At 40.0% G+C, this 13,407-nt stretch overlaps 1 protein-coding gene across 3 annotated transcripts in view; it reads left to right on the forward strand.

Moving 5' to 3' along the window:
• The window catches only part of LOC146860512 (aminopeptidase N-like), an 832,137-nt gene that overhangs the window by 552,130 nt on the left and 266,600 nt on the right, over positions 1–13,407 (forward strand). For all 3 annotated transcript variants that reach the window (XM_085644423.1, XM_085644424.1, XM_085644425.1), the window contains one exon: positions 13,209–13,319. In XM_085644423.1, coding sequence (XP_085500549.1) covers positions 13,209–13,319 — 111 coding nt within the window. The remainder of the gene's footprint in view (positions 1–13,208; positions 13,320–13,407) is intronic.

Consider the following 13,407-nt stretch of genomic DNA (forward strand, 5'->3'; position numbering starts at 1 on the left):
GGTCTCACATTTGCGAGAGTTTAAGCTATTAACATTGTAAATGACCATGCCTTTTATTTATGTTTTAAAAACCAAAACATAAAAAAGGCATTGTCATATACAATGCCAAAAGCTCAAACTCGCGCAAATGTGAGACCTATTGCATTGCAAATGCTTGTTTTTCTTGTGTTGTGTTTTCTCTTCATTACTGTTTGGAATGCTACATAAATACTTTTTTACATTGCCTCTAAGTAACCCTGACGTCTTAGTGCCAAGCTACCAGAGGGTTAAGTACAGGTTAATTGGGGGTTTGTTTGTAACGTCACCCTGACAGGACTGGTGGTTGTTGCTTGAGATTGGTTTTAACCCCCTCAACCAGAATCTAATTTCTAACAGACACATAATGCTGTTCTTGAGCCCATGAAGAGCTTAGCAGAAGAGACTTCCCTGCAATGTGCAGAGAGCTGCTACCATGATGATGCATTGAAATATGAAATACAATTCTGGATCTTTAAAAAAAGTAGAATTTGAGATGGCTTGTGAGCTATGCTTGGCTCAGTTAGAGTTATTTCGTAGGATAGATGAAACATAGTTTTGGCCTATCAATTTCTTGCTGCAGAACCCACTATCATTATTTTAATTTTGAAGTTCAACTACAGATCAGGCTAAATACAATTGAGTATTAAAATGGTTGCATTTTAAAGTAGAGCTTTCAGCATCTCATAACGGACAAATGATATTGGCAAAAAGTCAAAGTCAAGTGCCCTTTGTGAATCAATAAAGCTTTAGTATAATAAGTCTTCATAAATAACAATTTAGACCTCCTGAGAAAGCTTGGAGGACTAATTGCATAGGCAGGAGTCTTAGGTTAGAAAATTTCAGAATACACTCCAAAGGGATGGTGGGCAGTAAGACTATGAAGGGGATGATCATAGAAGAAATCTGAATAAGAATAAGTTGATTAAGAGACATTGAATGAGTTGTGCCATTTTGTGTTGATTAGCGTCCTTAGCTTTAGAGGAAATACAAAATGCTAATGAAGATTAAAAACAAACATTTTAAATATATAAAGTGGTTCCAATTAATTTATGCCACAAAGTTCCAATTAATTGATGCCATTTGTTCCCTAAATTCCCAGCATTTATAAAGTGTTAACTGATCCATTAGTCCAGGAAAATATGTATTGAGATGCCCATGTTGAAAAAGGGTTGTGACATGGTGTGGCACAAGGTCTGGTGGGTGCGATTATGCAGAGCGGGGTGGCGGAGCAGTGAGGCAAGGAGCTTCAGCACACTTCTATATAAGTGTTCTTCTACCTAAGCAGTTCCCGTGGATTTGGAGGCAGTCCTGGTGCGGGACCGGGACCCTAGGCTTCCAATCCCCCATTTCTCAGGTGGGTGGAGAGACGAGCAGGAGCAAGGATTAAGCTAGCAGCGTTAGGAACTGTTGCATGGTAGAGCATTGCAGGATGCGGAAGCAGTCGGCCTAGGGGTCAGTATAGGTTGCACCCTAGCCGCTCCCCCACTCCATTTTTCTTCTCACCTTTCTGCATTACCACAAGGCTGTTTTAAAGTTGCCACCAGATCTTTCTCTCAATGCCCATGCTGCTATTATTGTCCGTTTGTACCAGTTCTACACCAGTTTTTTTTCCTGAGTCAACATTCAGCATTTAATATATTGCCAGATTATGTCTGCTGAATTATGTTTGCTGCCTGGTGTTGTTGCTGCATACTTCTATGAACGTCTTACTGCTAATGGACCTCAAGAAGTCTAAATTGTCTGACCTGAAGTCTCATCCCTCAATCTTGACTTTTTTTTCCAAGAGTGGTAACGAGGAAGGAAAAAATGAGATGGTCACTCACTGTTACAGATCAATTAACTGACGTGCCCTTAGACTTGGCATTGCCGCATGGGCTTTTTTTAATGTCAGGCAGCCCTAATTGGTCACAGATCGCCTCTTTCCACAAAGTAAAGTCCGCCTCGTAAACCGCTTTGTGTAGTGGAAGAAGTTGAATCTGGGGCTATATCCAGGGTGAATATCCCTTATAGTGACCTTGAGACAGGACCAGTTTTTGCTGATATACTGGTTTCAATTTCTTATAGTCATATTTAGCAGATCTTGGTAAGTGGCATGCCTGGCACTCAGGGGCTGACTCTAAATCCTGTTCAGGTAGATCCTTTGGCGCCTCATCATCGTCAATTGCTCTTCCAGTCTTAGAAAACCTGTCACATATGGAGAACTCTTCCGAGCACTAAGTTGATATGCATGGAGGACTTTACTCTGTCAGACATAGTTGTTTTCAACAACAAGAATTGGGTGAAGAAGGCATGTTTGAAGTTGCCTGCGTCCTCATTGGCAGACTTAGGCATGGTTTCGCAGTGCTTGCCCAGTTGTCCTTCTCTGCCTGCTCTGTATAGCAGTACCCCTTCTTTGAGGGTCTCTTTGTTGGACTCCATAAACTCCATGAAGCATATGTATCCTCAGGAGCACAAGTGTTTGTACAGTTGTTTAATCTGGAATTGGAAGGGGCAGATAGGGGAAAAGTCTAATCAGATATTATATTTTGTATTGAAAAAGTTTTATCCTTGATTTTGTCTTTATTGGATGGATCAGTTGCTAATTCTGATCTTCTGTTGGATGTGTTGTATCAAATTCTTATGGGGGTCCAGCACCTGACCTTACCTCCTTTGGTTTATGTCAAATGTAAGTCTGGGCAGTGAACTTCATTCTGCTTGCGAAGTTTGTGGAGATTTCCGCACTCCGCGTTATGCAGAGCTCGTGGAGTTCTGAAAAACTCCGCTCCGATATGTGGAGGGGAGTTTTTTCCCTCACTCGCGTTCGTCAACATCAAATTGGCGAGCGCAAGTGAGGAAAATCCAGTACCCGGCGAGATCTTTCATCGTTCGTGATTGTCAACAGCAAGTTGGCGCAAGCATGGAAAATCAACCTCCCGGTGAGATTTCTCAACGCAGGTGGTCAGATTTCTCATTGCGAATGGTCGTGCATGCTCATGACCGCTCGCGTTGAGAAAGCTGCAGCTCGAGTAAAAATCTACTTGAGCGGCAGAAAGGAAGCTGCGCCCGCTTACGCTGTGCATGGTGCCGTTCGTGATGATTGCACAGTGCAGGCAATCACCTGCCACTGAAAATCACAGCGAACAGCATTTATCCAACGCATTCCGCCACTTGCGCTATGCAGAACTCTGCAACCTCCACCCAGGCTTAGTCAAATGCAGGGACAAAATGTAAAAAGAGATGAAATCACAGTTCTCCCATTCAATACAATGGCAAATGGTGGGTAAAGAATAATTGGTATTCAGGTGGGTAAGCCTGGTGGTCTAAGGGTTGCTCCCTCCGGATTAACCAATAAAAAAACTAGGGCCAAACAGGAGGTTGAAAATGTGTTTTCATTAGAACATCTGTTTCAGGGGTGATGTCAGGACGAGCAAAGGGACCAAAGCAAAAGTGAACCTCCTACTCATTTTTATGATTTTTAATAAAGGGGTAATACCTTACGGGGGTGCTTTGCCCCCCATGATCAATCCTCTATCATCTTATCTAAGGCTCCCTTAAATGGAGACTCTCAAGAAATGGGGGCCACGTTGGGCATCTAAGGTAAAACCCCTTAAGGGAAGAAAGAAAATGAAACAACGCATTATGAAATGTAATTCTAAAAAATTAAGATTTGCAAGTGTCCTGGAGAAGTCTGCACCTCCAGATCATACATTAAATGTTGAAATGTTAAATAATGCTCCATCGTTCTTAGGTTCGGTACCCACTTCCACTTGTTGTGAAATCTCTAGTCCAAGTCCACACTCTAATATATCAGAGGTGCCAGACTCAAAACTCTCCCATCAGGAAAAGGGGTTAGTCCCCACTATGGGGGCAACCACTTATAAGATCAATGATAGCACAAATGAGGATCATCAAAAGGAGGGTTGTGGGAGTGGGGTGGAGAATCTCGACACCATGGATGAAGAAGTAGGATATAGCGGCTTCCAAGTTAGGCCTCTTAATGGGGAAGCTCAACCATTTTTCCCTGCAGCACTGCACCCTATTTAGGGACAGGGTTAAAATCCAATAATCACACTGGTGGTCTAGAAACTGGTCCTATTTCAAAGACAATACATTTTGTCTCTCTGTATGATAGGGAATTGGGCCAGTTGAACAGAAATTTAATTTTAGAGCTATTATTGGAAATTGAGGCCCTGATTCTGGTAACAAGTAAATATATCAACATCCAAGTTCATGGGTTTCATTTAACTCTAGGATTGTTATAATGTTGAACTTAGGGATTGTAGACTATTTTCGGGAAAGAGGAATTGATGTTCTCCCTGTTGAGCCAAGTATTGAGTTCCAGTGTGATAGGATAGCTCAGAGTTGAATACACAAGGGATTACACAGGACCTAATTTGCATGAAGGGGGTCCTTCAATTTTAAGGACATCACCATATCCATAGGTCGAGGCTTGGGAAGGCGAGTCATAAGTGTCATGGAAAGTGAGGATTCGCATGCATGGGAACCAGGGAAGAGAGATGAGTTCGCTAGCTGGAGTTTGGTAGCTGCTTCTTTGAATGGGGGAAAAATCATTGTAATGCTCCCGATATTCCGAAGAGAGCCCTTTGGGTGAATTGATATCTTGGAACATGGCAGACCTAGGACAATCAAATTTGGAATTGAATTTAGTAGCGCCATAAGCCATTATTAATTTGCTTGCAGGAAACATTGATATGTTCTGATTTTCTGTATGAGAATTATCTCGTTTTCTCCTGTGTAACAAAACCTTCAGTAAAAGGCCATGTAAATGGAGTAATTGCTATTTTACTTAGCAATGATAATAATTTGAATCCAAAGGTATTTGCTTACTCCTCTAATATTTGACTTTTTCTTAAAGTTAGCATTGTCTAACGAGAATGGAGGGCTGGCATCTTTTTTGCTTGTGAATGTGTATATCCACCCTGAAAAGTCTCATGATATCTCAGTCAATTCCATGTTTTCATTTGTTCATAGTATGAGAGTTTGGGAGGAATGCCCTTTGGTTATTATTGGGGGGAGCTTCAATGCTAAAATATCTAATTCTACTTGTATGACTTTTAGCAATACCGAAATGGATGAAGTGTGGTGTATCCCCAAGTCTGTTTTATCTGAAAACGTTTACCAGAATTAGAGCAGATAGCCTGGGTTTATGCTTCCTGGAAAGCCTGAGATTACACACATTATTTTCTTAAATGGCAGATTTCCCAAAGACTCTCCAGCCTCTTACACCTTCCACTCCCCTTAAGGGCAATCTCTAATTGACTCTATGGTGGTATCCCATCAAATGTTTGGAGTGTGTACAAAATTGGAGGTATTGGGGAGAGATTTAAGTGACCATAGTATTCTTTCACTGTCTATTAATCTATAGCTTACGGCTCTTGAATCCTGGAACAAATCTAATAGGCACACTTTCTGGTCACGTGACAACAAAATTAACCTGGGCCATAGTATTAACACAGCAATCCTAGGCCCCTCTGATCCTGCAGTAGAAGAACCTAGTTCCTTGTATGTAAAACAGTTGACCCTTTTCCAAACTTTTTGGAGTAAAGATGAAAGTAAGAGTAAAGTCAGCTATCAAGGTCACTTGGGCTGTAAAAGGTGAGTTGTGAAATAAACTGCCTAGTTAGGGAGCAGTTTAAACTTTATTAGATTATGAGGCAAAGGGAAATTAATCGTCTTAAGCACATAAGAACTATGCTGAAAGTGCCTGAGAGAAGGAAGGAGGAGGATAGGAAATTGATCCATCTGAAGGAAGGAAGCCCCTACTTCATTCAATTCTTGTAAATGTCGGACTTTAATTGCCCAACCCTGCAACACTAAAGTTAAGGATGAGGCTATTCCCAGATCGGATAATGAATAAACGCAGTACATTTCCAATTATATGACCGTAATTTAAGCAGCAGTTGTCAGTTTATGCTTAGTGTTGAAGCAGATTCATTGGAAATATATGGCTTTCCTTCTGGTAAGGAGATTGAGGGATTCATTAAGGGTGCGAAAACTTCAGGTGCTATGGGCACTGATGGACTCCTGATTGAGGAGACTTCTTTATGGGCTATCTTATTAAGTCCTCTGTTCCAATATTGCTATCTGTATGGGAATATTCCTCCTCTTCAAAGGGAAGTATTATGGTACCCTCACATGAAAATGGATCGAAGGCCTCTCCTGCCAGCTATAGACAAATCACATTCTTGCATGCAACAGGTAAATTATTTACCAAAACTATACGTAAGAATAAAGGGTTTCGTTTAAATGATACTCCTGAGAATGGGTAAAGGTTTTTCTGTAGTTTCTTTATTCCAAGTACAACATTCATGAGTCATCCCAGCCACCACGTTATAGCTGCTCCACCTCTTTCTCACCCTCAAATCAATACATTCCATCCAGAACATGAAGGCTGGCAGCAGTATTAGGTTGTATGACCTAATGCAATTCCAAATCAGCAAATAACACACACCTCCCTCCTATCATAATACATACAAAACAGAACACTGTGATGGTCCCATAAACAACATCACCCACATACAAATAAAAATACTTATTAAAGAATGCAATGGCACAGTAAAAAACTGCCAATTATATTCTACTATACTGTGCGGGCTGTTGGAAGTGTAATGAATTCAAGACACCTGAAGAGATCACAATACTTCATGGATCTCTGGTTGTCCCATCTAGTACATCTGCCTGTTTTATGAGGAAAGTTTACACTTGATGTATGTGTATTTTAAATTAGCTCTTTTATGGTCATATTTTTATATGCCGAATGAAGCTTATTATTATTATTGATGTATTCTACCATTCATCTCCAAATATTGTGGTGTCTTATGCACTCTCTGGCTCTTCCTTCTTAGTTCACCCATCTCAACCTTTACTCTTGTTCTTGCCAATTCTCTCATCCTTTTCTTTACCTTTCACTATGACAATTCTGTTCCAATTCCAAATCCTTGAGTCTGCCATTTGCACAGCACTTTTGAACAGTTTCACCACTTTATTGGGACTGAAGAATTTCACCCCTGACTAGTTCCTGGTTTCTTAACCCTCACCCAAACACCGACTCTCACTCTGGTGACCTTCACTTTCTTTCTGTCATCAAACCATTCTTTTCTTCTCTCCATGGGTTTCACTTCCTTTTCTCCCCAGGCTTCCTCACCGCCTCAAGCTCTAGACATTTAACATTCACCCAAGCCGGAAACACCCTACTGTTCAGCTTTCTCCCCCTAAATAACTCAAATTGAGTTTTCCTTTTGACCGAGTGAGGAGTTAAACCACACATCTCAACCATATTTGTGAACATGACTTCCGGCCACCTTGAGTACATGTCAATCAGTACTAAGACATATGTAGCTTCCCCCTTTGATTGTACAGGTCCCAAAACGTCCAATGCCACTTTGTCCTGTGGGCCTTTGGGCAAATTTCTCATTGTTACGGGTTGAACCCTAACATTGAGACCATTATCACCATACACTATAAACAATCCTTCACACATCTCTCAACCTGCACATGTATTCCTGGCCACCAATACACCATTCTCAAATGCTCCTTGGTTTTAGTCATCGTAGAATGTCCTTCATGTGCCATTGCAAGCAAATCTGCATGTATGACACTAGGAGGAACTTATCTTCGTCCCCTAAACAGTAGACCTTGGTTCTCAAACAATTATTCTCTCATTCACCAATATGTCTTGACCTGTTCATTCAAATCACTCTTCTTACTCCTACCCAATTTCAAGCATCTGAATACTTCCTACGGCACTTCATCTTTCCCAGTTGCTGCTCTCCGTTGCTCCTCTGAAATTGCAAAGCCTTGAGTTTCACACATGTACATGTCATCTATGCACTCATCCACCGCTTCTTCATCTTTGTCCTCGACCAGCCTGGACAATGAATCTGCTACTACATTTCTAGCCCCTGGTATATATATCACCTTGAACCTTTACTCGTGAAGTGCTACAGTCCACTTAGTGCTTCCACTAGACACTGCATCAATGCCTTTTTTACAGAAAATCTATCTCAAAGGTTTATGATCAGTCTTCACTGTAAATTGCTGGGCCCAGAGAAACATCTTAATTTTCCTTATAGCCCAGTAAATGGCCAAAGCCTCCCTCTCAATAACCGAATATCGTGTCTCAGCCCCTTTAAGACTGCGCAATACAAACATAATAGTCCTCTTTCTTGCACCCTCGCATTGCAACAATACTGCTCCGAGACCCTTCATACTAGCATCTGTTATGAGCATTGATTTGCCTTTAGGGTCAAAACTCTTGAGATTAGGAGCCATTTCCAACCTCAACTTAATTCCCTCAAATTCTTCTCCGCACCACTGATCCCACACAAGTTGTACACCTTTCTTCACCAGCTCCCTCATACCCTCACTTTTCATGGCAAAGTCTGGCACAAACTTGTTATAATAATACTCGACCATCCCCAAAAATGTTTGCAACTCTTCCTTACTGGTGGGGGGCTAATTTGAGAATAGTCTCCACCAAACGTGCTTTGGGTTTAAGACCCTCTGCAGAAATCTCATGTCCTAAATTCTCAGTGTGAGACCTCCTGAATTCACATTTTTCTCCCTTAATTGTCAGGTTTGTTTTATCCAATTTCATCAACACTTCCCTCAGCAACTGATCGTGTTAGTTCAAATTCTCTCCAAACATCAATATATCATCTTGCTACGCCTTAATGTTTTCCACTCCCTTCAACACCGTTTCCATTGCCCTCTGGAACACAGACGCTGCTGAAACCAGTCCAAACGACATTCTCCTGTACCTGAATGTCCCAAAAGGTGTAAAAAAAACTGTAAAATCTTTCAACTCATCATCCAGCTCCACCTGGTGATAAGCCGACTACAAATCAATAGAGGAAAATAACTATGCTCTACCCATGAGTGTCAACACTTCACTGATCTTAGGAATGGGATACTTATCCACTATCACTGCCTTTTTCAACTCCCTCAATTCATACAGAAACACAACTCACCATTTCCTTTCCTTTCTGCCACCACCAGGGCCAACCACTCAACTTCCGCAATTACACCTGCCTTCTCCAAAACAGCCATCTCCTTTTCCATGTCTGCTCTAATTGACAGGGGTACATTCCTTACTTTTCCCTGTACTGGCTGTGCATCTGCTCTCATCTTGATCCCATGTACATATCCTCATAAGCGTCCCAGTGCTTTCCTAAACATTCCTTGAAACTCTTCCATAGCGTCCTGTTTAAACTTCACACCCGCTTCATTATCCCCAATGAGTTGAATATCACATTCACCAAGTGTTTGGGGAGGACCAAGAATCACCCCAAGTCTCTCTGATGGAACCGACTTAAAATACTACCTCCAAAAGATGACACATACACTTAAACTACAAGATACCTTCCTTTGTACTCAACCATTCCTTCCAAGAACCCCTCCAATTTTATCGGTTCTCCCCAATAGGCATACGGTTTAATTTCCGATATCTACATTTCCACAAAGTTTTTCAGTATAAATAGACTTCGAGATCAAGGTTGCTTTAGCTCCTGAATCAAATAATACTCTGGTAGTTTCACACTCTACTTGAATTTCATCAAATGGGCACCTCTTCTTCCCTTCATTCACCTGTAATACAATCTGACCACATTCAGGTTCCTCACCACTTTCCTCTTGATTCACATCAACCTCTTTAACGTTTCCATGGACTTTATATTTCTGCACACACTCTAGAAATGTCCCTTTTTTCCACAATTCCAACATGTTACCTTCTGCGCTGGACATTCCTTGCCAAGAGCCAAATTACCTTTACTTCCACACCTGAAACACCTTCTCTCCTCCAGGACTCTTTTCTTTCCTCACAATATACCTTCCTCAGAGTTTAAATTGTTGTCATGAGCACTACTTGTTTTTTCACCACATTTACCCCATGGACAGAATATTTTGTCATAACATCCACACACTTCATAGAATGCTCGATTCTTTTAGCAACAACTAGAACTACTTCCAGAGGAGGATCATCTTGTAACCATATTTCATCACGCACTTTGTCTATGTTGCACCCAAGCGTGAATTGATCCCTTATTCTTTCTTCCACTCCCACCACAAACTTGCATGAAGAAACAAGTTTTCTAAAACATATGAAATAATCTTCTAAATGATTCCCCGCTTTCTTGCACTCTTCGACCAAAATGATACCGCTCTAAAATGATGTTGACTTTTGGTTAATAATGAATATCTAACTTCTTAATGCATAGTTTATACTAATTAATACTAACTGCATAACTATCTGGAACATCAGGTAAATGGTCAAACACTTTTTGACCTTCCGCTCCCAGGCAGTGTAAAAGTAAGACTGTTTATCTTTCAGAACTCAGCAAGGTACCACACCTCCTTACCACACACCTTGCATACCTTTTAAAAACCTAATACCAGCTGTTTCATTTAGTGGCAGGCTCCCCCGGGGAAGACAAAAACATGGAGGAGCAGTAACGTTTTGCATATTGAAGATACAAAATATGCAAAAATGCAAAATCCGCATGTTGAGCTACACACTCCAAATAACCCCAACGCTCACAATTAAAATAATAACATCAACAACAACAAAATTAAGGTAAATAGGTGAGATATAACTAAAACGGCTCTAAGATGATAGAGGCCCTCCAGGTATGCCTATCACCATGTTTCTGTTCACCAACGTGAGGCACTCAAGGTGTATCTATCACCATTCTCTGCTTTTTATTCGAATTACAGCGGACAGAAAATGTTAACATACATTTGTAAACTCAATAGGTACTTTACATGTTATGTGTTAAGTTGGATGCCCGGCAGATTTAATGGGATTTAGGTACTTTATTATCTGTGGTTGTCTTCTTTATGCAAAGATTATTTTACTGGACTTAACCCCAATAAGCCTTCCTAGTCACCTCTGTGTGTTGGCAAAATATGCAGAAGAAAACGTTCTAAAAATAAGCATTTCTAAGAGTAAGGTTATAACATTTAGAACAAAGGGGTGCAGAATTAGGAAAAACCTTAATTTGTGGCTGGGAAATGCCAAGTTGAAAGTTGTGCAGCTTTATCCTTATGTTGGTGGTCTTTTCTTGAGTAACTGCTCAAACACAGATCACATAAACCACTGTAAAAGTAATGCACTGTCCCAGGCTTCTGCTATTCACAGATTGTACAAGTGCTGCAGGCAAAGACATTCTGCACATGTCCTCTCCGTTTATAAAACAGAAATACCGCCCTCACTGAGTTATGCCTGTGAAGCGATGGACGAGCAGCACCGGTCCTTCTTTGAGAAAGCAGAAGGGCGCATATGAGCCAAATTTGTAATTTGAATTCTTTGGCTTCTCCGTCTGCCCTTTGGCTCAAATTTGGACTACCTTCTACAACCGTGCTTGACATGGCAGCCGCCCTGAGTTGGGGGAACAGTCTATTGGGTAGTGAATGGCTTTTATCCGAACTGCATTAAAGATTGAAATTTTTCATAGCTTGGAAGGAAGAAGTACATTTTATTCTAATTATATAAATGCTGTGGAAATGTTTGAGATTAGCCAGAATGGGTTTGCCCCTTTTCCAAAATCTTTAAAAAAAACATGATTAAGAAATCCTTGTATACTATGAGTATAAAAGGGTTTTTAGGCTTTGTTCACAACATGTAAGGAATGAAATTATAATAGAGAATAGCATCCGTGAAAAACCTCAACCTTATATCTTATGGAATCTCCCCCATGGGGAGCAGGAAATAATTTTACTATTTAAGCTAAATTTGCTTCCGCTGCGAGTCATCACTGGAGCATGGGAAGGCGGCCCACCAAGGAATGAGAGTCTTTGTGATCATTGCCTGAACCGCATTCAAGGTTTCAATCATGCGATCTTCGTATGTCAATCCCTTCACTTTGCCGCCGTTACTTTCTGAGACCGTTCTTTCTGAAGCATTAAATAATTTAGGCAGTTGAGGCTCGGCAATGTCTATTTGCCCCCCTACTGAAATGGTTTGCACAAAAGTTAACATTTTAAAAATGTTTTTTAAATGTGTTCTAAACGTAGTAATTATATGTGGAACTATTCTATGCTTTGCACTCGAATTACAGCATTAAGTTGGATGCTCGGCAGATGAAATTGGATTTAGGTACTTCATTATCTGTGGGGAAAGATCTACATATCTTTTGCTTTCAGCACTTTTTATTTGCTTATTTGCAGCTTGAATTTTAATGCAGAGCGTACTGTAGTTTGTTCTGTCTCGAACATTATACTGTATTGCCTAAATTGATTTCTTTGCATACTTGCACTACATCAGATCTTGTCACTTTATAGAAGAGCTTTGTATTTAGTACCGATATTGCGTATTTGCACTTAATAACGTTGTATATATTCTCTGTGAATGAGTTTTGTATTAGATGTATTAATTATACATACTTAGGTCATCTGAAGGTTACACCTATGGATCCCCGTGTGTCAATTTTAAATGGGTGAAATAATTTATCTTTAGATGGTAGTAATTTGTTTTTCCTAAATGTTTTTCCTGTGAATGTTTTTAATGCATTGAAGACATTGATGAATTGCTTTGTTCTCTTTGTGGACCACAGTTGAGTTCCATAACATAGTAAATATAATTGAGTTGAAAAAGGGTCACAACGATTTTGGTTGATAAAAATATTTGATTTGGTGGAAAAAAATCTTTACAGCACACAACCTAGATTACATACAAGACTGCATTGAAGAAAAATAAATCTTAACCACTGCAGCAATTGAAGATTTCAGCAATGACATATCTTTGTCATAGATTGAAAATGTGAAGTTGCCTTGACTGATTCCTCCCAGTTATTATAACAGGGATACAGTCAGAGACCTTTGCATAGATTCAGCTGAGTGAAAAAAGAAGGCTTTCTAGAACATTTGGTTCCGTAACAGGCTAAAGGAAGGGTCTTTGCTCACTCCTCTATTATTTCTCCTTACATAGTCAATTTGTCAAAATTAAGTAGAAATAATAGGATGTTGAGACCTAAGATTCGAGGTATCAAAACCAAGGTATAATGTTACCATGATACTTTAGTTATCCTAGACCATATCCTAAATGCATTCCAGATGGTGCTGCATGCTTAGCTGTCAACATTATTTGAAAATGAATCTTTAAATAATGATGATGACTATATTTAACAAAAATTAGAAAAATAGCTTTTTTGTTGCTATTAAGATATATAACACATTTTCTTAACATTCTCAATCAGATATAATGAAGTTAATGCCATCAACACAGCCTGTATGTGTGGAATCCAGGAATGTTTGACTCTCGCTTCTGACCTCTTTAAGAAATGGATGGACAATCCTGCTAAAAACCCGTGAGTATGTGATTAAATAAAGTTACAATTAATTCTCAATGATGAAAGGATTTTCGTTTTTGTGATGAAGGATAAGCAACTAAAACAA

This window comes from Triturus cristatus, chromosome 3_1 (assembly GCF_964204655.1).
Source record: "Triturus cristatus chromosome 3_1, aTriCri1.1, whole genome shotgun sequence".
NCBI classification, from domain to species: domain Eukaryota; kingdom Metazoa; phylum Chordata; class Amphibia; order Caudata; family Salamandridae; genus Triturus; species Triturus cristatus.